This window comes from Channa argus, chromosome 11 (assembly GCF_033026475.1).
Source record: "Channa argus isolate prfri chromosome 11, Channa argus male v1.0, whole genome shotgun sequence".
In the NCBI taxonomy this organism is placed as follows: Eukaryota; Metazoa; Chordata; class Actinopteri; order Anabantiformes; family Channidae; genus Channa; species Channa argus.
The window spans coordinates 24429213-24455268 of record NC_090207.1 but is presented as its reverse complement, the minus strand read 5'-3'; the positions used below and the strand labels follow the sequence as shown (position 1 = coordinate 24455268).

The following is a 26056-nucleotide window of genomic DNA, read 5'->3' as shown; positions in this document are numbered from 1 at the left end:
TGGTTTGTGGTTTTTGCTGAATTTTATCAAAAGTTGGTGAGTTATATCATCATAACAGAACGAGCAAAGAATGAGATCAAGACGAAAGCTAATTAGACATTGTGCTACTGCCACTCAATAAGTCCTTTCAGACTGTATGTGGGGCCAAAACACAATGAATGTGACCATGGAAACCACAGAAAGCATGTAAGGAAAATGATGCAGAAAACTGATCTTTTTTATTGTTCAGAGTTTGAGTGTATGGTCTCTGCTATTTAACACTGTTTATGATATTGGATAGTGTGATTGATAATGATGCCCTAGTGCTAGTGATTTCCTTTATTCGAAGCCACAACCAACGTTATTATCGCATGCATCCACTGTATGTGATATTAGATTAGAAGGATAGAGACAGTCTCTAGTGAACAAAGCAGGCCGTTAGTATGAACGTGGGTAGTCCGCGAAACGTGATGCCCTTCTTAGTTGTTTGTCCCTATCCTCTTTTTCAAAATCCACAGAGCCATTTGTTGAAAAAGTGCCACAGTGTGGGTGTCTGGGACAACTTGGGGATCAGTGTCTTGGCCCGGAGACACTTCGACTTGTAGCCAGGAGAAAACAGGAATTGAACCACTAACACCGTGGCTCACGGGCGACTGCTCTACCAACTGAGCCACAGACTCCACGAACTTACTTATTGCCACAATGGCAGCCAATTTTCCCCTTAGATTTACATAACACTAAACACCGTATCATCATATTGATGCCACAGGTGCCCTTAGTATTTGATGCCCTGGGAACCAACGCACCTTGTACTGACACTGCAGGTGCACCCAAGGAACAACTTTATACATATTAGGGTAAGGGAAAACAACTTCAGCGTAATGTCACGTTAAAAAAAAAAAAAAAAAAACGTTCAGAATTAGGCAGAAACACGCAAGGATGAGGTTAAGTTAGAAGACAAATTACATAAAAATCAAACGCTACAAACAGTGGCAACGGCAAACACGAACTTCCTCACTATAGTGACCATGTGCACCACGTTGTTAGACAATCATCAATTAAGCTCACAACATGTCGCACTTGACTCGAACCCCGGTATCGCGTGGTCCCGAGTCTTTTTTCACGTGGAGAAGTCCTGCGTCTTCCCACTGGAAAAGTCATGTGTCCTATTGCACCATCCACCTCCCTATGACACTTTTTCATGTTTTTTTATGTCATTGATTTAGGCATCAAATATTGAAGAACCAGGGTTTCTATTTCACTACACTGAAAGCTCGGAAATAGTTCTCTAATACTCTAACATGACCTTGCAATGCAAATAAGAACACAGCGGTTGAAGACGTGCCAGACTTTTTCCGAGACATCCACTCCAATTGTCTCTGAATCAAAGCCATCCCATTAACATATTTTCATACATAAATACTTTACCACCATTTGTGCTTGTTCAACTGAATACTTTCGGTATTCACGATGGAAATCACAGCACTTTTTTACATGTAACGTTCAGGTTTCTACACTCCAAAACAGCACGAAAGAACCCACAAAGCACCTGGGGGAGTAATGAAAATCGGATCCAATGTCGCACCCATTTGACAAACTCAGAAACAACATTTAAAACTAATGGCTAATTACAAATATACTTTCCATTTTCCTGAATGAATTAGTGAATATAAAAATGTATATTTTAACACCTTTAAAGACCATCTAAATGTGAAATTACTGTATATCTCAGTAAGGTTACAATTTGAATGTACTTTGTGTGTAATGAAAGATTATTATTGATATTTTCCGAGAGCACAATAGTTGAGATAATTTTTTCTGTTGGCCTGTTTATAAGTCACCTGATTATCTTGCTATGGTATCTTACTGTCCAGTGTTGCAGTATTTAGGACAGTGTTCATATTTAACCTTGTTTTTCAAAGAACTTGTGAGCTAACACTTGCCCAGCTACTGTTTTTCACTTTACTACTGTGCTGTACTTTCTCAGAGTAAAGTTGAATTTCTCTACTAGAAAGGAAATGTAAACATTTCTCATATCTCTGTCCTTTATCGCCTCGCTCGTGCAGGTGGAATGGCTGAAAAACGAAGAGCTGGTGAGTTCCCTGACTGATGACAACATCGACACCCGAGCCGACCACAACCTCATCATCAACGAGGCACGTCTGTCTGACTCGGGCAACTACACGTGTCTGGCCAGCAACATCGTGGCGAAGAGACGCAGTGCCACAGCCGCTGTGATAGTCTACGGTAAGCTGTCCTCAGAGGTGCTATATTAAACACATTACTGTGTACTGACAACGTTTACATGTCGCTTCAAATTCATTTATTTGGCTTCCTGCAACCCTATACAAGTGATTAAGAGACCTATCTCCATGTTTCCACAGAAGAGCAATGTTTCCTGTTTATTGCAATGAATACATCATTCAGGGACTCAATTTACTGCCTCTCATTTAAAATCGATGTGTACTTTATGAAAGGAAATAAGCCACTGTGTCTTAATCTAATTTAAAAGGAGTGTTGCCTATTAATTATTTATGTGCCAGGGGCCTTCCAGCAATGCAGGTTTGCAGTTTTGATAGCGCTTTTAAACATTTGGCTCGCACCAAAGTTAGACAGAAAGATCATAGAGTAAACTGCTTTTGCTAAGTGGTTGACTCCAACCTGTCAACCACTATGAGTCAGTGTCGCCTTTAGAAATGGCAATTCTGTTTAATGGCTGTTTTCTTCGCTTTCTCACAGTTCCGTGCCTTTATCTTAATCCAAGGGCAAGGAACATTGAACTGGTAATTAGGAAAGCGGGAGTTGTATATCCACCACAATGAATGTGCTCTGCTCAATCTGCTCCAGCCGTTATGCATTGTTGCCTCGCGGTGGCTCGGAGCCTGCATAATCATTAATAACCCCAGCTCTTGTAAGAGTATTTAACTATGCCAGACTTCTGGAAAAGTAATACATGTTGTTGTGCACTAACTCTACCTCTTCCACCCTAACTTTGCTGAACTCTCAGTAAACGGCGGCTGGTCCCTGTGGACGGAGTGGTCGCTCTGTAATGTGCCGTGTGGGAGGGGAGTCCAGAAGCGATCTCGAACCTGTACTAACCCAGCACCTCTGAATGGCGGGGCTTTCTGCGAGGGCATGTCCGTGCAGAAGATCACCTGCAACGCACTTTGTCCAAGTCAGTTTCACCAACACGCTTGAGTTTCTGCATATGTCTAACTGCATTATATAGATGGAGTTTGCAAAAGTTCTTTGGTGTCAAAAGTTACGACTATTTAGCTACAAGTGACTAAGCTGACATGACAAATACTAAAACATGATGCCAGAAATGTAAAAACAATGTTCCCATTTCATTTACTAATGATATTACCGGATGACAGGCTGTTAATTATTTACACTTCCAGCACATTTTTCTTTCCCTTTTGTTTTTCAGATGACAGGGCCTTTTTTTCCCAAGACTTTGCACTATTGCAAATGTCACCTTCGTAAGATCTTCTAATAACATAGTGGAAATTTAACCAATGTTGATATCAAGAGTGACTAAAAGGACTTCAGTGACTTTACTTTGCTGCCTGATTAGCATCACAGTGCACCAGTAATGGGGATTGTAAGGGACAGATCCATAGGAACCAGACAATGGCTTTGTATCGGTGGACTGCTCGTGTTATAAAGTGATTGACTGTTGTAGAGAGAATTGCTGCGTAGATGAAAGCACAAACTATAAAACAAACAAAAAAAGAGTATGATACAAAATAACTACAGGAAGGACCAATGAGAGAAAGTGTATGACTCAGTGTGCTGTGTGATTCAGAGGTGAAGGTGAGCTGGGGTACTTCAAACAGGAAGGTCTTTGTTGTTCCGACTAGTGGGTTGTGGTTTGTTCTCACAGAGAAAAGGATGATTTTGTAGTGTGAGGGCTGTATTCAGGCCCATTCGCAGTTAGTCTGTAGTCCTGTTGGCCTGGTTAAACGAAATAAATGGAAACAAAAGAGCCATTTTAGCATCTTTGTGAAGCTGTTCCTTTGCACAGTGGTGCTTTGTGCTAAATTCTGATGTGTTAAGGTTTACCATAGTCAGGAATATAGTTTAGCATTGCAGTGTAGCAGTAAAGTACTTTCTGTGGCTCCCTTCAGCCATTTATGGCTTGTAAGAGGATGATTCTAGATCTTCTAGAGGGTACAGCAGACTGGACACTAATTTCTTTAATAAAGAAGCAAAACACTGTGGGTACACAGTAATACTTTTGTAACAAGAAAAATAAAAGACCATATTTAAACAGCATTTTATTATCGGGTGGCCCATAGCCAGCATCAGTGGTACAAGCAGCAAAAAATAGCAAAAAAAAAAAAGAAAGAAATAATTTAGCTTTTTGCTCATCAGCAAGCCGAGAGGAGAGGCCTTATGGATTTCAATCATTAAAATAATCAACTTAACAAGTCATCAATGTCATGTTGTGCTAAAATTATTCTATAATTATACAAAACCAACATAGTCTTGAATGTTTGCACTCTGATGCTGGAAGTTTTTATTTGTATTTCAACAACAACAATAAAAAAAATTCTGACTGCACAAATATGTGGTATTAACACTATTATTAGAACAAAAATATATATAAATAACGATTACATACTTGTATAGTCTGGACTTAAAGTGATTGAGATGACTTTGTTGTGAATTGATAATTCTTTAAAATCTTTTTACCTACAAATTATGTGCACACTGGAAATTTGCTCCTAAACTAATTTGATCGAAAATTGCTGCTTGAATCTCCACGGAGATTTAAAAATTGCTATCAACATTTTAGAATAGCACTGATATGTTCATGGATATGCAGGTACTATCTTACAGTTATATGTAATTAGTTGCCCTTTAAGTCCGTACAGTGATCTTCATCTCATTAACAACATATGGAGACACTCTTATTTGAATCTTACTTAAATCAGCTGAAGACATTTGAACCTAAACAATATATTTAATGTGCAAACATATAATAAATGGGTCGGAAATGTCTTCTTTGCACTTTTACAGTAGTTGCAAAGGTCTGCATATCAGGGAAAATAATCAGAGATCATTGTAGCCAATAAAGGCTCCCAAAAGATGCTGCTTTGCTGCTAAATATGAAAATCTATACTAACAGGCGTTGCGCTAGTTAAAATTAAATGTAAACCTTTCTCCGCTTTTGACCTTTTCTCTTTCGAGCTCTTCCAGACAGAAGCAGCTGACTCATAGATTAGTTCATAAGTTCAGTTCAATGAAAATACCACCAGTGTAAAAAGAGGGGAGACAGAGTGAGGGGGGGGGTTCGTTTTTGTCACAAAGTTTATTATACCCTATGTGTCTCACTTACATAACTAAATGTGTTGATTCTTTTCTGTCCCGAATAATCTAGTGTGAACATATCCTCTGCTTGTGAGATCCATTGTCATGTGGTGTAAACAGTGCATTGAAAACTAAGTGTTATTGCTTTAGAGTTTTCCCTGCCTAAATCACCATGTAGTGTGAGAATACAAATACATTTTTGGCTTGGAAGGCGCCAGACTAGTAGGTGAAACAGCAGAGAGATGTACAGTAAATGAAAATCAGAGAAGACAGAGAAAACATTGTTCAAAGTAGACGTTGCACTGTGAAGTGGTAAACGGTATCTTTAGCAGCTGTCTTTCACGTTGTGTTAGCAGGATTTCTATCAAGTGTGCATGTCTGTACACATTATCAGCACGTGTGAAGTGAGCATATGCTCAAATGTGTAATCCATCTACATGCCTTTTTGCGCTGCACTGTCAGTCTGAGCACAAGCACCGTGTCCCCAAAGAGCTTGGATGCTTGGAAACTGGGCTTCACAAGTTGGTGAGGTCATCAAGTTAGTTGGCCTTGTGCCAATTTGTTCAGTCTGCGAGGCTTCAGATTGCCAAATTCCAGATGGGACCCGAGAGCCAGGTGTAGTTTATTGGCAACAAGGAACTCTAGAACAGGATGAGAAATATGTGGAAGCAGAAGACCTACAGGCAAAGAATACAATGATCGTTTCTCATTCTTTGCAGGTTCTTAATAAAAATATTAGCAGGTAATGAATGATGATGTATTATTATGGATCGAGCAGCTTGTCAGCACAGTGGTTAAAATCAGCTCAGGTTTCAAGGGCTGCTGTGTTTTTTTAAGGTTAACTATAATGTATATTTTTAGTCACATTTATTATCAACAGCATCATTCGCAAGAAATTATTGCAAGAACTAAATAAATATGAAGATTTTTTATTCTAATTAGTCAGCAAATGAAGGTAAGCTACTTCATCCTAATGGCTTAAACCACTTAGATGTAGATCAACTTCGGGGCTTCCAAGTATTATTTGTATGACTTCAGAGTATATACCGTCACAAAGCTTTAAATAAACCTTGAAATAACATTTCACACACTGCTTTCAGCTGTGCATCAGCAGGAGCTGCTGTGGGGCGGTATAGACTCTCTAGCACTATCTGATGTACATACCCAGCTCTATATGAAGAATGAAGTTTCTTTGTCTTGTAGACATACAGAGTGATCCACATGCGCTCAGTGTGTGGTGATGAAATGCACTTTGCTGCCATGCCAACAGTAGAAGAAATGAAGAAGGCCACTACCTACCGAACATGGAAGACAGGAACACATGTTGCCGAATACTTTGGCTTGGAAAATCTTTTTAGGCAAAAATATGCATTCAACATTCAACAGCTACCACAATTTCTAGCAAGTAGACTTTACCTTAGAAAAACAAAGGGGCCTGTAAATAATTAACTCTGAGTTCCTTCCACCCACCCTGTTCGATGCATTCTACAGTCTTGAGAAATGAAGAAATAACTCTCAAAACTGAAAAAAATGTAAAAAGGACAGAAAAACTCTCTGTCCATGTGACAAGAACAATGAAGTTTATTCAACCTGTTTTGTTAAGTTTAATACGTTTTGCTCTTTTACATTTTAAAACAATGTTGAGCGACTTCTGTTAACAATCATTTTAAAGGCAATGATTTACAGTCAATATTTAGTTAAACTTACCAGCAACAAGCATCTTTTAAAAAGGGTGGAACAGAAAAGGACAGTGAGCCGCTTTGAATCAGTGTGCAGGAAAAACTCTGAGGTAGGTGATCAATAACAATGACTCAGCTTTTCTTTTCAAGGGCTTTCAAAACTCACTTTGTCAATTGAAGTCTGAAAACCAAAAATTGAATTTTGAGTGATGTATAGGTATTGAAGTTTTCAGCTGCCTCTCAATGCCAATTAAAGCTGTCAACCTTACATACTGTGTGCGTGTGCGTGCGTGTATAAATAGACATTTTTAGACCAAGTGAACTTAAATGAAAGTGTGGACACAAAAAAAAAAGGATTATGCCGAATAAAAACGGATGAGTAAGAATTTCCTGCCCACACATAATCAAACCTGTGCCACCATAATGGCTTGGAGGCCTCAGACTGAGTTGTATGGGGAAGCAGGTGTCACCCTGCTATCAGGGCTGATCCGTGTCTTTGTGGGAGGAAGGAAATGCAGACAGGAGCAAAGTGTAGGCTGTGATGAACCCAGCTGTCTGAGCTGCTGACTGACAAGCCCGTCCACTTCTGACAAGCCAGCCCAGAGCATCGCCTTAATGATGGTGCAAAGAGAGCAGGGAGGATGGATGAGGTCAGAGGCTGCAGCATGATGAGGAAGATAGCCTCGTAACATGAAATGGCAAAGAGAGAACGATATTAGTGGTAGAAATGAAAGTCACGCTGTGGAGGCTGAAATGCTGGAAGAATGCAGATGATTAAAACAATACAGACTGGGTACTGTATCATCCCACTGGATAATTGTGGCAATGGCATCTATATCTAATTAGTTATCAGTTAAAGAGTCCGCGGCTCCCGAAAGTATCAGTTACCATCATTTGTTATAGTAGGATTAACCAGTTGCCTTTTCAGGTCTGGTATTGGGAGATGCCAGCAGAAAATGAATGGGGTGACCAATGATTTTTATGGGGTGACACGTTGAGTGCTTATAATGCTACCTGTAGGCAGGAATCAAAATGTGGCGCTATTACCACAACAGTGTCGTTCATGAGTTAATGTGCCAATGTGGGAGCTGTACACGAGCAAATTGGGGCTGTTGGTGCTGCGTGTCATGAATGTGATCCAATTTCTCCCATTCAATTTTTTGAAAGCAGAAACCCCGAATTTATGCCATCTGCCAACCATAAGCTTGTCTTGAGTCTACGTAGACAGAAAAATCACATTTTGGCAATTATTAACATTTTTAACACTCCTTTCCTTATTTCATTTATTTTCGTTTTTATTTTCTGTGTTTTCCCGTCAGCTTTGTGCCGTACGTTTAGGGTCGCCACGGCATGTTGATTAGGCACATTTCTACGCTGGATGACCTTCCTGACGCAACCCTTCCCCATTTCCAAAGGGCTTGTACTGCGTGGCTGGGGGTGGGCAGTTAGGGGTTCGGTGTCTTGCACAGGGATACTTCGATAAGCAATCAGGGAGAGTGGGGCGTGAATCTCCGACCTTACGGTCAGTGACCAGCCAATCTGAGCCAATCAACTGCTACCCCCGTTATTTCATTTATGAATTTAGAATTATTTAGGATTATTTAGTGTTATTAAATCTTAGAGATTATGATATTGTTTTTAAAAGTGTCTACTAAAAAAATCAAATAAAGTTTCTTTAGTGGGCGCTGCAGGGCTGAAGCCGATGCAATGTTCTGTATACTGTTGACAATGCAATGACTCAATCCTAAAACTACAGTCTAAACAATCTTTATTGAATATTTTATTGTATATTTTAAGTGTCCATTAGGTTGCTACAAGTCCCCAGCAGTGGTTCATAAAAACTGTGTGAATTTGTTATTTTTAGATCATCTGTTGGGTTTGCAGTTAAATTGGAAAAATGTGTTTTAGAAAAATTGAAACCATGAAAAAACAAAACAAAAGGGCCTCAAAAAAAAAATCATAGTGTTGGCTTAGCTGCAAAAATGTCACCAAAATAAACCACTGAGGATCTGTTGATAAGCCAATTTATGAAACTAGACTGGAAACAAATATTTAGCCAAAATAAAATAAATAAAGTGGGGGGGTTGTGAAAAGTATCCAAAAATGGTGTTAAAAGTGATGCAGAGAGTTTTGTCAAGCTTGTCAGACTATTTTTTTCAGTGCCAGATAAGTACAGAACAACCAGTCTTGGGGTATAAACAATATGCATGAACTCACCAGCAAGTGCAGGCAAAATGTCTGCAACACTGCAGCATTTCTAGTAGTTCAGAAGAAACTCCAAAGAAGTGCAGAGTGGAGGTATCATCAGCACAAAAGGAAAATTACCATCTCCAACACCCACAAGACTCTATTATGGTCGTGGCAACAGCTGCCAAAAAATCTTCAGGCGCCATATGGTCGCCCAGTATTTGTTAAGCTAACACGATGAGCTGTGCCTCGATCAGATGATGGAGCGTGGCGGAAGGGTTCCAGCTATTAGCAGGCACCAGACTGTTGGTTTCTTAGCCTTGCATCAAATCCCATTATATAAACAAGCCTGGGGGTTAATGGGGAGAAAATATCTCTCAACCTGTACTTCCACATGACTCTTTGTCTTTTGTCTTATATTGAAAATACATGTGCGCCCGCTAAGAAAACAAATTTATAGTACCAAAAAATGAAGATTGTCTACAGCAATGTATCGGATCATGTATGGTTTCCACAGAATTTGATTGATGGGGGTGCTGACCCTGGGTGGGCGTGAGCAGAGGGGATAACGTGTTTTTGGTCCAAAGTGAAGAAAATGAGTGCATGACACCTGGAATATTGCAAGACGCTACATTGAATATTCGTATTTATTCTTAATATTAGTGCCAAACAAAGGTGCTATAAACAGTATTTAGACACTGAAGGTTTTGATTTAGAACTAAATGTTGGTCTTGATTTATTGATATTCTCAAACTGATGCAAGTTTAGCTGGTTTTACTACAGAAGAGTTCTCAGTTTGAAACACTTGACAGTCCCCTCTAATGGAAATGAGGTGTACATGTTCTAAAATAAACCAGCCTTCTTTTGAAAAACCGGAAAGGTTTTGCACAATTGTCTGTTCCATTTTAAATTCATTAAGTCGTGTTGATAATGTATCATACTGGTTCACTGTTGAATAGTTTTACCTCGTTCCAAAAGTCAATACATGCAGAATGGTCGAATCTCTATTTATAATCTGTAATGCATCTCATGACCATTTGAGAAGTATATATAGACAGAGCACAACACAGTGTTACTATTTTTGACAATGGAAGAACAAGGAAATGAAAAGTATCTGCTGCCAGGAAGTCGAAGAAGTGGATAAGGTGGTTTTCGGTCTCTCGGTGACAGTACTGTATGTGGTCGCCTACCGACCGCATGTCAAAGTGTCCCTGGGCAAGACGCCGAAACCCCAACAGCCCATCCCCGTCCCCAGCGGCGCAGCACCGGTCCAAAGCTTGGTAGAAACTGATGGTTTTTGAGCAACTTGCTCAAATTCTTTTTTTTTTGTCTTTTCGATTGTCCTCTCCATTCTTCTGTAGTTGATGGAGCTTGGGACGAGTGGAGCGAATGGACCCTGTGCAACAGCCAGTGCGAGAGGCAGCGGAGTCGGGAATGCAACTCCCCAGCACCCAGAAACCGTGGCAAGATGTGCGAAGGGAACAGCGAGGCCACACAAAACTGCACAGACGGACTGTGCACCCAGAGTAAGGCCTTTCTCCCTGCTGGCCATCATTATCATTCTCATCATTTCTCTATTTTACCCATCAACATAAATGCCCACATCACTTAGCATGGCTGCTCATCACAAGCATGTTTGAACAAGGAGACGTGTGTTGGGATTGACATAAATGTCCAGTGCATGTTAATATCAGTGCTCTTTCCCATGTGTCCCACTAACTTGATATGTTCTATGGCATAACTGTCACAGGGTAAAGTGCAGACATTCACTCTTGGATGACGCTTGATGTTTGTCATTGCAATGTTTGGGAGATGCACATGCAATGATTCAAAAATCTGAATGTTCCTCACTATACAGAATATTGAGTACAGTAATCCAATGTGAACTGTACTTTGAGGCACAGGTGTATTTGAAGCTTCCATTCATAATAAAACGTTTGCCAAAAGATGTTTTTTTTTTTTTTTTTTGTATTTGTGAATAGAGAGAGGGGGGTGAAGGTTGATTCACTCATCAATAGTAACCACTTTTTATATGGCTCATGTTAGCATTTAAAGAGAGCCCACAGAATTGTCCTAATACAATTTACAACAGCAAGTGTCGTTATACGTGATGCAATTTAACTGACTACTGTAATCACAGTGCATTTGGCTGTAACACACTGTAACACAGTAAATGTAACATACATATTACTGTTTACCTAAAAGGAGTAATCACATCACAACCCACTACTCAAGTTACTTGCATCGTGCATAGCTTGTTCAAGCATAATGGACCCTACTGATTGAGCTGTATAAGGCCACACGCAGCAGGATGCAACACTAAACAGACTAAATAGCCACCTCCAGTAGCGGTGAGCATGGTTTCTTTGCTTTCTACATGGAGGATACAGCTTCCTTTAAATCCAACGCTGGAGTCATTGGATATTTAAGCTTTGGGGTCACTAATTGAGATCCTGAACTGTTTCCTAACAATAAAAGCAACATGAAATTCTAGTGCACCTGTGGAGATCCTGCAGCTTTAAGCCTCGTGCTAACAATTTGGGAGCCTGTTTTTCTTAAAATGTAACCACCGATGAAATAAACTGGCCTCGTCTACTGTAGAGCCACGGCTTGGTGAGCGAATGTGTTCGGCCCCGTGAATGCAGTTAATCGTCCATTCAAAATATGTTTTTCGCCTTTTAAGTCTGTCATCAGCTAAAGGTGCAAGGATAACCAGCCATCGGCCGGCAAATCATATCCAAGGGTTACGAAGATGGATCTATTTTTATAATTTTGTATTTTTTAGAATCTAGCTGTTTTAATGAAAGATTCATTTTCTTTATTTTCCCTTTATTAGCAGAGGGGTATGTGCTATGTGGGCATATGTAGGGTTTAATATTATACTGTTAACACGACAGTGCATCTCAGACATTAGTAATTAGTAACTTTCTCCAGGGAATAATTGAGTATTGTGTTACTGTTTAAAAAGTAACAAGTAAAATGTAGTACGTTGCTTTTTTTCTTTGTAATGACCCCATGATTTCGTACATGTACATGATAGTAAGTCTTGAGTGCTGTCATTCGTTTCTTCTTTGCACAGACTCCTTGTCACATTTCATCCAGAACATGACCAGAGTGTAATGAACTTAGGCCCAAATGCAGAGCCTTTCCTTCGGCCTTCTTTATCAGTGTATTCTGGTTCATACATGTATCCTTCACCATACAATGTCAATTCCTCCTTAAAAGCTTAGTCTGTATTCAAGGCCTGAGCATTTTTCCCTGATAGTCCCATTTTGAGTCGAATGTGACAAGGCCTCTGTGCAGAGCACAGTCAGTCGTTGCGGCCGAGACCTATTGTCATGAACATGTACACAGTGGTGCCCATCAAAAAGCCCATTGAGACCCCTCACACCAACCTCCCTGTCATTTTTCCTCCTTTTCCTATTGTCACTTTCATTTCTGGTCACCAGAAAAGCATGCTTGTTTTATTGCTCTATCGCTCTATTGCTCTATTTATCGTCTACCTAATGCTGTACAGTATGTGTAAGGTATGGCAGCTTCCAAGCTTTTTGGGTCAGTAGCAGTGCAGCGTATGCTCACTTTTTATAGTGACCATTTCAAAATCTGCCAATATGATGGCCGTAAGCGGCTCTTTATTCCAAATATTGGGGGTATCCCAAACACGTGCCCTCCACTTGCCCCTCCCAACAATATGCCTCTGCATATACTGTGAGCAACTCGATGTTGTTTTAGGACCAGCTTAAAAAATCCCAAACCCTTCCTGTAAGCGGCAAATATAATCAATAGATTCCATATTATCAAAAAGCTGTGTTTTTCCTGTCAGATAAACAAATGTTAGTTTAGCTCCTCTTCTATAATGCAAAGCTTACTTACTTATCTGCAGTACAACTATTATTATTCCATTTTTTTACTGATTATAGGCACATTAGCTAAGCTACCAACATTACGTTATGTTCTCTGCTCATAACTGCACAAAATCATTGCATCCCTGTTCAATATAGGATTTTGTGACTAATACATCTATGACTTATCATTCTTGTGTTCCTTACGACTGCCGCAGACCACCAGAAAGCATTGAGTTTAATTCAAAGAGATGAATTAAAATATGAATCACAAATGTAAAAAGAAACTTAAATTAAAACTCAAAACTATTAAATTGTAGTGATTAGACTGTTCATTTCGTACTCCACGATAGACATTTAATAAAACTCTTAGACTTGAATAGGTGTGTGACTTGCTCTTAAATCAACTTGTGTTAGGAGATGATTAGTCCACTCAGGCAATTGCCAGCCTTTGAGCCATTTGCACCTCACCACCTTTATCTATGGTAATACGAGGACACTAATGATGCCTGCTATTATCAGATACTGTATGTCATCTATGAGACATCTACAGTCAGCAAAAGAGCTTCTTTCTACCCTGGGTGTTGGATCTGAGACCACACTTGTTAGTCACTTCACATAGGCTCGTACTTTAATCACCACTTTCTCTCCTCTTTGTCTCATTCTATCTCTCTGTCTTTGCAGATCGAAAGCTGCTACATGACGTTAAACCTCAAAGTGAGTCTTCATCTGTGGATTTCTTTCATCTTCAACTCCCAGCCCCCACCTGTCACTATATATGTAATGCACTGAAATCTTGGGGGGGGGGGGGGTTATATATTCTTAGTTCAGAGGTAGCACAAAAAGCAGTGCTTTTACTCAGCACATACTCTGGAAACTCAATCATGAATTACCACCATTTAGTTCACCTTGATCGGAGCAACTCCTGTTTTAACCCAGCAAATGCTCATTACACATCCATGTCATTATTCAGTGCTTGACTTTTATGACAGCCGTGACACCCCAGCAGTGTTTCTACTTTGAAGCCAGGAGATATATTGGTTGTGACAAGTGAACATGTGCTATGTTGTGGTAGATTAATGGATTGTAATCATTGCAAACAAGCTAATTTGACCAATTTATGATGCTGTCCTCACATTCCTGTGGTGGCTTTCAATCACTCGCTGGAATTGGCCTGTATAAGTGATTGCCAGGTGCTAACTTGTGTGCTTTTTATTGGCCTTCCACACTAGTTTGAAAGCTGTGGCTGCTGCCTTCTTTACTGTCATTCAAATAAAACAAGGGCCCATTTGAACGAAATTCCTTTGCACCGGCTCAACAATAGTTACTGGACAAATAATGGAATTTGTCCACCCCATGTGTTACCAGCATGTGTTATCAGCACAAACGATATGAGCCAGTAGGCACCTGCTCTTCATACTAGCAGGCTTAGGAGCTCGGTATCGTGAGATAATTTAGGAAAAGACTGTGGCGGTGGGTTAAAGACAGAAGCAGCACTGACTAATGATATTAAGCACGGCACAAACTGTCATCTCAAATTCTTGTCTTTTGTCAACAACCCTTCCACCCAGACTTCATCCCTACAAGCGACTTGGTCAGTTCTAATTTATATCACCAAATGAGCTCGCTAAATGTCAGCAATGGCCCACGCATATGACTTGAAAATTATGCTAGTAGGGGGGTAGGTGACCTACCAAACTCAATAATGCTCAAATCGGCTAGACCAGTCTGCAGCTAAGCAGAAGGTTGAGATGCACTGTCAGACACCTTTTGATCATAGCAAGTATTTAAATGTCCCCCCAGTGACCCATGTCCACCACAACATTACCTCTATGCAATGGTTTTAATGTTGTGGCTGATCATTGTACACTCCATGTGGTCTGATTGAATACCCTGAGAAAGACATAGTGGCTATTAGATATAAAGAATACTGTTGAGTCTAAAGGCGATTAGGCTAATTACCCTTCATTTTAGCAGCTTGAGTGTGAAATGTAACAGTTTAGTTTAATGACTGGACATGCTCATATATTCCTATCTGTGGTGCATAACATAGCATAGAGAGAAAAGACAGATGGTTGGCTTCATCTTACCATCCTTCTCGTTTCATTTCAATGCAGACGTTAGTGGAAGACATTCTAACTCTTGCTGTGTTTGCCCTTGAATGTCTACATAATAGCAATATTATCCTCGCTGCTCTTTTCCATCGGCCCCTCACCCCCCATGTGTCTGGGTTGTTATCTGTATAACAAAGTCTAGGTTGTTTTTGGTTAAACTTTAAAAACTGCATTTTCACGTTTTGTTTTTGAAGACAAATATCGGAAAAAGACTTTTTAAAGACAGATGTCGGAGAAAGACTTCTATATGCTGAAAGTTCTCAGTGACTGAAGCCATTATTTACTTCAGTACCAGTTAAATTCAGATCACCCGATTCAGTTGGTCTTCATTACTTCCTGTCAGCCAATATTCATGGTTCAGTAAGTGACCTATTACATCCTAGTAGGTTCATTACGATCTTATCAAGTGCTATGATTTCCTGGTTATAAAATGGACGCAGAGCTAGAACTTTCTTAGATAGAAATTCCATGTGCTTAGGTTCAGGCACAAAAACATCTGGGTTAGGTTTAGGGAAAGATCCAGGATAAAATACCGATGTACAAACATTTACTGTCAGCTGGAAGTGGAAACTGAACCAGTTTCTCCTATGTCCTAAGTTTACAGTACATCACCACCCACTGGACCATAACTATAGGTTTACAACAACCCATTGAATGCTGTGTTACTGCTGCTGAAATTGACATCATACAACATGTTAGCATGTCAACAGTCGTTACATTACAGATAATTCCACCTTTTATTTGTTTTATGTAACCTGGCTTTTATTAGCGTCTAGCCTTTATTTGTTCGGTTTGCACCAGCCACTATTTAAGACTTGTTCATTGAATCTGAAATGAGATTATGCTGTACTGTACCTCTTATGTTTTTCCGTGTGTCGTGCATGTTTCAGGTATGGACAACTCTAATGACGTAGCTCTGTACTCTGGTCTCGGGGCTGGTATAATCGCTGTGGCAATCCTCGTAGTGGCTGTCATGCTGTACCGGAAGAACCACAGCGATTATGGCGTGGATGTCATAGACTCTTCTGCGCTCACTGGCGGTTTCCAGTCTTTCAACTTCAAGACCACCAGACAAGGTAAGCGAGAAAGCGCCATCAGCTCAATGCTGATACGCACCGATGACCACAAGGCCAAAAGGCAGCGTCATCAACGACCTCTGCGACAGGGCCGCCCCTGTGATTGATGGCAGTAGTTTGCATCGAGCTGCATGGCGTGCAGCCTGCCTATCTGCTTAGGATTTATACCTCCATAATCAGTGAAAGGACCTGTCCTTCTATTTTGACATACTTGCTCCTCTGTTATTGTGAAGCAGAGATAATCAATCTGATAGACACGGGGTGCTGCTCCAGCCCCTCCCCGCAGACCACACATTTGACTGTCAGGCAACCAATCTCCTCCATCGGATTACACTGGCCTAAGCCACGGAGGGATAAATGGGAGGTATGGAACAGTGAACATCAATTCAATTTTTGTTGTGCACAGCAATAACTTCTGTTGGTCGTGTGACTGCTGCTGTCCTAGCCAGCCTCGCTACAGGCATTCATATTACTGTCACTGACACTTCTGGGTTAGTGCAAGTGATAGCCATCGTGGCAATGGGCGATCCATCCTCCCAAACGCGATGACAGCTCCCGGAGAAGCCCTGCTGGAGCCCACACTCACTCCCCGGCTCCCCTAGGGCCCGGGGAGTCACTCAAGCCCCGCCCTTCATCACGCGAGTGGAAACGTGAGAAAAGAAACGGGGCTGCGGGGCTGAGATGGGTCCACATTCAGCAGGTCATAAATCCTATTTAAATAGGCCACCTCTCCCTGTAGCCTGCCTGCTGTGCCCTCCACTGGCCACAATCACTCCTTCCCATTTCAGGCGAACCTCTTCTTACACCAGCTCCAGTCTGTTTTGTAGGAAGTTGATATTAGCTCACTTTTTAACATGATTACATTGTTAACATTTTAGCATCCTTTTCATAAACATATAGGGCAAACACCTCTGAAAGTGTGTGTTTAACTACAAATCACTTTACATGCCTAATAAGTACCCGAAAGAAAGAACAAGCATAAACACTTAAAGAAGTTCTTAAATGGTTTCTGATGGCTCCCCGCTGCCGGAACGGCTGTAAGGCAGAGTTCTGAACAAGTCTTTCGACCTGACCCTGTCTCTCTGCATTACTTCTCCTTCTGAGTGATTTTTAATCAGAGGCCCAATTCCAAACCTATCCCTCAAGGTATTCAACCTGAGGTACATTTCATTAACTTCTCTCATTTCACCACTGCCATTCCATTTTCGCTGCGCCATTCTTAAAGATGCACACTCAAGAGATAATCAGATCATTCTGCACTCGACTGGAGGGGAGAAAATTTACTGGTGATCGAATGTCAGTTTCAGAGGGTTAATGTCCACTTGTTTGCGGCGCTGACCGAGTGGGGGAAATCAAGTCCGCCTGTAGGTTTACAGTCGCTGTTATGAAATGAAAAATGCATCATTTCATTTTTGATGGCACTGTATTTTTTATGGAATATTATCTTTGCGGCAATTACCTGAAAATGTCATCATGTCTGCTCGTGCTTTTGTATCATTTATAGTGCAGGAGCAATCACAGAGCATGGTGACCCAGTGCACGGAGAACATGTGTGTAGAAACTCAGAATGTAATAACCGCATAATTTAATAACTATGCATATTGTAAAACTGCGCATGTGCTACATCGGAAATGTCACACGTTCAACCCCTGTGACGATGTTGGGACACTGTGTAAATTGTAAAGAAAATTTGATTTTCAAATCAGTTAAAAAGCACTTTAGATTGTAATTGAACAAATACAACATATCAGTTTGTGAAACTGATGAATTGATTGTTTTTTAAAAAAAATATTTGCTCAGTTTGTATCTTCTTTTCCTTTCGGCTGCTCTCTTTCAGGGGTCGCCACAGCGAATCATGTGCCTCCATCTAACTCTGTCCTCTGCATCCTCTTCACTCACACCAACTAACTTCATGTTCTCCCTCACTACATCCATAAATCTCCTCTTTGGTTTTCCTCTAGACCTCCTGCCTGGCAGCTCCAACCTCAGCATCCTTCTACCGATATATTCACAGTTTCTCCTCTGAACATGTCCAAACCACCTCAATCTGGCCTCTCTGACTTTATCTCCAAAACATCTAACATGAGCTGTCCCTCTGATGTCCTCATTCCTGATCCTGTCCATCCTCGTCACTCCCAAAGAGAACCTCAACATCTTAAGCTCTGCTACCTCCAGCTCTGCCTCCTGTCTTTTCTTCAGTGCCACTGTCTCTAAGCCGAACAACATCGCTGGTCTCACCACCGTCTTGAACACCTTTCATTCTCACTGATACTCTTTTATCACACAACACACCTGACACTTTTACTTGGGACTGGCACAAGAAGACACTGGCTTGTGCCCCCTTGCGGTTGCATTATTTGCTCAGTTTGTATATTATTTCTAAAAGTAGGAGTTCAGCAAGTAAGATTTTCAATTCAATGCAATTCTTCAACTTTATTTATACAGCGCCTATTCACAACATCTCAAGGCGCTTTACAGAATAAAGTCAAGACTATACAAGTATGTAGAGGAAAAAACTCTGCACAATTACTATCACGTTAATTAATATCTGGTTATATTCTATAATTTAATACAAGGAGAAATCTGTCTGAAAGACATAAACGACAAGAAAAGTAGAACTGTTGAAGAGCAAGTAAAACCAGCACAGTGCAGAGCACTCATCACAAGTCACACCCCCTGTAATTAACGATTTCTCTAAAAATAAAACAACATTAGCCTCCCGCCTTGCACCTCTCACCAGGCAACAGCTGGGCAGCAAGGACTCAGTGACTTCGCCCTTAACTTGGCACAGCTAGTCCGGGGGCACTGTGTGCCTGAGTGTGCCAGATCGATGCGGCCTGCTCCTTGCTCTGTTTGGCAGCATTGTCACATCTAATGGCCACAGATGAAGACACCCTCCACAGGCTGTTGGGTCCACACTGGGAGCTGAAGGACTCCCTTCATTTACAGAGCAGTCACCAGAGCCCTCCTGGCACTCCCTCCTGTCCTTCAGGAGGACAACGAGGTGTCCAGAAGAGCTGACTCCAGCAGATGGATTATGGAGATCAAGCTGTGTGTTTGCTTGGTAATTAAATCTTAACGCTCAGACCGTGGCTCTGAGCACTGAACCTTCTGTCCAGGTTGTGCTCCCTTACCTCTGATGCACTGGTCACCTGCCCGGACATGCTGGTTTAATTGGTGCTGGAGCTTCGCTGGTCAGCTGCAGAAAATTGCAGGAGAAGTAGCCCAGAAATGTGTCCCTTAAACCTGATATGGATGGATTAGTGTTATCTAGTGACATCCATGAATTTGTATTCATTCTGGAGATTAAAGGTGATTTTAATATCAAATCAGATAACAACTTTATTAAACATAATGCACTGTATTATTCCGCAGACACAAATCCCCTGACATAATTATTAAATCCATTCAAAAACACATTTTATGTTTTTCCTACCATAAGCAATTAGGAATTCTTTGTTTTTTGTAGCTTTTAAAATTGCTATTTTCACTTCACTAAATCAATAAAGACAAATAAAAGAACACAATCTTGACCTTATTTCGCTGTATCTGGGACACTCCTAAATTTCATTATCTAACATGATTGCTGTTCAGGATCCCGTGTCCCGTGTGATCTGGGCTTTTAGGTGACTATGTGGCTGTGCTGTCTCTGTCTCTGCAGGCAACCCACTGCTTCTCAACTCCTCGATGCCACCGGACATGACGGTGGGACGGACATACAGCACTCCCCTCTGCTTCCAGGACAGCACGGACAAAGAGCTCTTTGACCCCCTACCTGACATCAAGGTCAAAGTTCAGAGCTCCTTTATGGTTTCGCTAGGCGTGGCCGAGCGGGCGGAGTTCCACACTAAAGTCGCAGGCGAGACCTTTCCGCGAGAGCTGAGCCGGGACTACTGCAGCACCGTGGACAGACGCAAAAAGGGCCTGCTCACCCTCAACGGGCCTATCAACACCACCAAAGAGCAGCTGAGGACCACGGGAGTGTTTGGCCACCCTGGAGGCCGGCTGGTGGTGCCAAACACCGGTGAGCAATTTGTTAGATTCTCAGTGTAGCTGCATGTTTGCAAGAAAGTCTCACAACGCAACAGACATCTCATGTTTACCACCAGTGTTCCTCCACAAGGAAGAACAGCTTTTCTTTGTTCTATTTTGTCAGCACACAACAAAGTGGCAGAGTGAAGTTTTCTCAGCTCTAAAAAGGTGATGTTCTCTGTCTGAGAACATCCAAATCAGGGGCTTACAGGAAGGGGACGGATGAAACAAAATGGAGTATGACTTCATTGTTGTATTTTACTAACGTGGAAGGCTGTTGTTATTATGCCTCAATATAGAAGTAAAAAAGAAAACACGTAAAACAAATACGTTAACAGGACAAGATCATCAGTACAGTACCAATGTGATCAAATAATACCTTTACTTTACCGTACTTCACTATAAGTTATGATTTAAACAGCACTGAATGTCATTCTGTTAATGACATAAATGTACAAGTTAAGATTTGCTTGGTATATTTTTTTGTCTTTGAAAGTTTGTCGAAGAAAAATCAGTAGTACACTTAATTAATTCAAAGGACAAAGATCTCTGTTACTATAGCAACCACTTTATGCCCTAGCAGCTGCTTCATCCATAAAAATGCTGTGGTAATAATCAGGGGGAAAAAAAAAAAAGAACTAGCAAGTAAACCTGTCAAATAAAAGTAGTGGAGTAGTACATATAATATTTTCTTGTGAGTTGTAATGGAGCTAAAGTTACATCAAATGAAAATACTTTAGTAATCCATTGTGCTTTCTACTTAAGTACAGTACTTGAGCAAAGTGTCTGCATACCATTGTATGTGCCTGTAAATGGCTCTAAATTAAAATGTTTTACTCTTTTTGTTATTTTAAAGAAATTTGCTCACAACTCTATATTTTATATAACAACTATGACTATGTTCATAGTAAGAAATGGAGATAAAGAATAAGAAATGTACAATAGTGATAGTAATGTATCTCAGCTTGTCAAAGTTTACGCTGTGCTAAGAAGTCATATTCTCATCACAACTATTAGAACATCTCCACCGTCCTTAGAAACCATATACTATCAGCTGTTGCTAGGAGCCACCAGTGCCAAGGCAGGTAGCTGTTTGTTATTCCTCCACATCCTTGCAGGCTCTCTCAGGGTCACGCTGTCATCATGTCCTGCCAACACAAACGGAGCGGTAGGAGGAGGAGAGCATGGACCATTACATTTGTATAGAGGTCAAAAGTTTGCATGAGCTGTTGCACTTACAGCCCTCTTCAGTAGTCCTTGGGTATGTAGCGACGGTCCTCGGGCCAGCGTGGAGAGGCGCAGCAAAATCAGCCTGTTGCGGTCGGCTTTCAGGCTGAGGGTCTATGTGGAGGAGTCTTGAGTATAGCACTTACACAGTCTATCTGCAGGGACTGCTATTCATTAGAATGAAAAGCCAGCCCAGCGTAGCACTTCAGTGCAGATTACTGAAGCTTTCTCATCACCTTGGTGATATGGAACCAAAATAGCAGCCTTCCCTAAATATGTACAGTAAACTTGACTTTTAAATTCAGTCTTTTAGAGATGGATGCATGCATATAATCACCTCCTCTGGTTTTAATTTTATAAGGGTTTGTGGCAGCTCTAGCTACAACGTACTTTGCATAACCCACAGAACACATCATTTGTCAGTGGATCTGCTTTCTGCAATATTAAAACACGTAGTCTTAAAGCTAGAGTATGTAACTTTTTCCTAAATATTTTTAGTAAAATATGCTCCAAAGCAGATATTAATGTGCAGCAGTGCTATTAAAGCCTCCTGTGAAGCCAGACTCATACAATAGCAATACAGAGATACCTCTAAAAATGTTGAGGCTTGCCCTTCTAGCCAATTAGAATTTTATTTTTTTAATAAATGTTAGAAGTTTTGCAGCATTCTTGTTTAGTGTGACTTCCTGAAGCAGTGGGGAGAGGATAGCACAGAAAGTCGCTCTGCTTGACAAGGGTGGCAATATAAAATACATTTGAGAAAACTGGTTTCTTTCATGTGCACTGCTAGGTTGATGGGCGTACACACACACACAAACACACACAACCTGGACTAAAAAGGGCACAAAGGTGCAGTAAGGTAACATTAAGACAAACTCACCAACAGTTTGTAAAATGTCTACATCACTATATAGTTCTAAACACTATACACACTGTAAACACTAGTACATCTATGTTCTGCCATGTGATGCAAAGCTTTTATTAAACGGAAAATAAACTTGCGCTAGTATGTAATTTCTTGCTCTCTATACTGCTGCCAAACCCATCTTTATCCAGCATCTCCCACTCTGCTCCTCTGAACCTTTTATTGGTGAAGCACGGCATTTATGTGCTCTCTGCTCCTCAGTGGGAATGCTTTGCCATTGACACAGCAGCAGATGAATAGTGTTGGGCAACTGTAGTGGGATGGGTGAAAAAAAATAAAATAAATAAAAACTCTTGATGAATCCAAAACACAAATAGAAAAGTTTCGGCACAATTCCACATATACTGGAAAACCTGTGTTACTTTCAAACAGACACGGTCTGTCTAATTAGCATTAGCGAGCTCCTGTTCAGGCATTACCCTAATATATAAAAAAAAAAAAACATTTTTAAGTTGAATTGTTAAACATATTTTAACTTAGGTGACATTTGTAAGTGTGGCATTTACACAGTGTCTAATAAAATCCTCGCGTTTGAGGTTTCACAAAGTCACATTTAAGCCAGAGTGGATTTCGAGAGATTGGGGACATTGATAATTGAGGGATATTTGTTTATTTTTGTATTTTTTTATCACCAATGTTGGACTATGGAAATAGTTCCAAAGGCTGGGAGGTAATGGCAGCCATGTTTTCCACACATTTTTTTTTAAGGTAATTAGCTGGGATGATGACATCCTTTTAATTTTGAACTTAACAATAACAATGAACGGTAAGATCAAGTGCTGCTGTGCACCGTCCAACAAATTAACACAGAATGTTGAGGACGTTAACAGGCTAACATTGCTTCAATAAAAACAAGCCGGAGTTGAATGTTTTTGCCAAAATTAGTTTTAATAAAATCTAAATTAGGAACATATAGTCATTATCACCTAATTGCATATCTGCTTCATTTACTAAACTAGATGAAGGGATACATTATTATTAATACCCATAACTGAAAGTCTGTTAAATTAAAACAAATAATCCAATCACTTTCCACAATTATTGGAAATATTTAATACCAACAATTATGGATTTAGAATATAGGACTTTACTTGCAAGGCTGTAAAAGTCATCAGAAGTAGTGTTTTGCTGCTAAAACCTGCTTTTCTGGAATGGATTGACAGGATTTTGAAGCTACAGAGTTGCATGATCCTGTTACGTTTTTGACCCCAAGTAAAGAGGCAGAACCCGATTGGTCCTCCGAAGTATTTTGAAAACTGAATGGGTCTGAATGGGACCTTTTTGTTTTAATTGACAACGACAATAATAGATAACACTTAATACTATATAGTGATGCCTTTTGTGTAAATAACTTTATGTTACATAGAAATGTGAAATTTGTCACAGCAGGAGAAATTGTGTCTCTAAAAGTTTTGGAGGTCCTTGACAAGTTAATGTGGATCAAGATGTAGAGTACCTGATAAAATGTTACCTCTGAATTTAATACTGACAGAACTGGAAACAGTCAATCAAGACAGTGAATCAACTTTGAGTCATACCACAATTTATAAAAATTGTGGAAAGTGGAAAGATATTGCTGCAGTGAGTCAATCAATTTTCAAGAAAGACTGTAATTCTGTTAGATTTTATAATTTAACAGAAAAACAAATAATGTATTATTATGTTTTTAATTTCTATTTCATTATGAATACATACAAGATGTTGTTTTGTAGCTTATGAAACCTGCACCGAATAAAGAAAAAAGAAACATTTTATAAAAAAAAAAAAATGAAAAAGAAAAGTTTTTACTTAAGTCCTCCTACGCCCTTAAACTCCTCACTAACTAAAGGAAAACGGATAAAAACCAATAAAATCAGTCTGTTTGTTTATATCAATAAATTTCTCTGTGAAACATTGTGAAACATTCCGTTTGTGTTTGTGTGTGTGTGTGTGTGTGTGTGTGTGTGTGTGTGTGTGTGTGTGTATGGACTGTTAAGACTCAGTGCCATTGATTTTGTAGTTTAAAGGGTCATTTAAAGTGAACTTACATAAGACAGCAGTAAGTGACTGAAAGACAAAGTTTTCTTGCTTATGGAAATTTACAAAAGCATCAAACATGACAGAATAAAATTTAATGCGCACATTAAAATATCCTTATTTAAAGTAAACTGAAAACTGATAAGTTCTTAGATCTAATATAAAAGTGGAATCAGTACTCTCTTATTTAACCAATATATATTCAGAAAATGTCATTGAGTTGAAGAGAGGCTTGAAGAAATTATTTGCAAAATAACAAAACTATTAAGCTTATTCACACCATCACAATACGCATGGTGCAATAAGCAATTATGGAAATTTGGTTATGATGTCACATAGTCACTTTTAGCAACTTTTAAGACTTTTTTTACTGAGGAGTTGCCAACACTGGTGGTCACTGGTGGTTAAGCCCGATTGGTGTAAATGCAAACAGTATATATGTGATGTGCTCAGTCTGAGTGAGACACACAGTGAGAGGACAGAGAGTAATGTTGTCTGTCACAGTGACAAACTATGCATTGTCTTTTATTTTGAAGGACGGTCAGAGAGATGTACATACCAGTGCCAAAACAAACGTTTCTGCTAGCAACCAATCGAAATTCAGAAGACCATAGCAACGTGTGTGTGTGTGTAAATATTGAAGCAGATCATCTCTTGTGGTGCTGCAAACTAAAAGCTACATTCTCCTTCATCATATATTCATGATATATGAACAGTGTTTACACACCGAAATAATTATGTTTCGCTCAAATGTAATTGTTTCCACTAAATGTCATACCAGACACCTGATATCCTAGAGTTTACTGACAACTCTCGAATAAATATTTCCATGACCCCCTGCATGTACAACGCGCTTTAAGCCCTTATTTTGCCCTATGCTGTCAGTGTGGCTGTTGACACATTTGTGTGTGTTTTCCAGGGGTCAGCCTGCTGGTGCCGCATGGAGCCGTGGCTGAAAATATGTCCTGGGAGATGTACATGGTGATCAATCAGGCCGAGGCAAGGTGAGGCTGGAGTTTTCCCAAATATCGTTTTAAGCATCTATCCATCTGTCAGTCCCGCTCTGTCTGATCATCCGTCTCCCCCTGACGCTCCATCCTCTGTCCTTACTGTTTCTGTTCGTCTCTAATTATTTACCGTCTGTTACTTCAGTACAGGACCTTCGTTTCTTAACACTTGGTTCTGTTAGAATCAGCTTTAACAGCTCCAAGGTTAATACACTCTGTCCTTGGTTTCTTACTTACCCCAGAATTAGATTCAATGTTATTTCTTTATTTTGGGGAGTTTATTAAGGCCTACTTTTTTCTACTTCATTCATTCTTTCCTCTACGTATAAAATAAAATGGTTTTCAAGCTCTAAAGATAATTTAGAGGATTTAGTGTGTCTATAAAAGGACAGCAGGACAGTTTGACCAAGCTGCTGTAGATTACTTCTTTTACACTGTTCAAACTGTACTTCAGGTAAGATTGTTTCTTATATTCTCACAGTTTAATTAGTGACTTTTTTAAAAACTTTTAGCTACCTATCAAGTAAAAACACTGGTGGCTGTTGCTTTAAACATTCTTGAAAACTGGGATTAGCTTTAAAAGAACATGCATGATTTCTAATAAGAGCACACTGCTGATTCCATCAAAGTGCAGTTTACATATTATTGTATGTATA

At 40.1% G+C, this 26056-nt stretch overlaps 1 protein-coding gene across 4 annotated transcripts in view; it reads left to right on the top strand.

Moving 5' to 3' along the window:
• Positions 1-26056, top strand: part of unc5db (unc-5 netrin receptor Db) — a 202604-nt gene that overhangs the window by 127144 nt on the left and 49404 nt on the right. For 3 of the 4 annotated variants that reach the window (XM_067521862.1, XM_067521861.1, XM_067521864.1), the window contains exons 5-11: positions 2046-2226; positions 2987-3154; positions 10523-10687; positions 13688-13720; positions 16008-16193; positions 19855-20217; positions 25313-25397. In XM_067521862.1, the coding sequence (XP_067377963.1) occupies positions 2046-2226; positions 2987-3154; positions 10523-10687; positions 13688-13720; positions 16008-16193; positions 19855-20217; positions 25313-25397 (1181 nt within the window). The remainder of the gene's footprint in view (positions 1-2045; positions 2227-2986; positions 3155-10522; positions 10688-13687; positions 13721-16007; positions 16194-19854; positions 20218-25312; positions 25398-26056) is intronic. The other variant, XM_067521863.1, reaches the window with a different exon arrangement.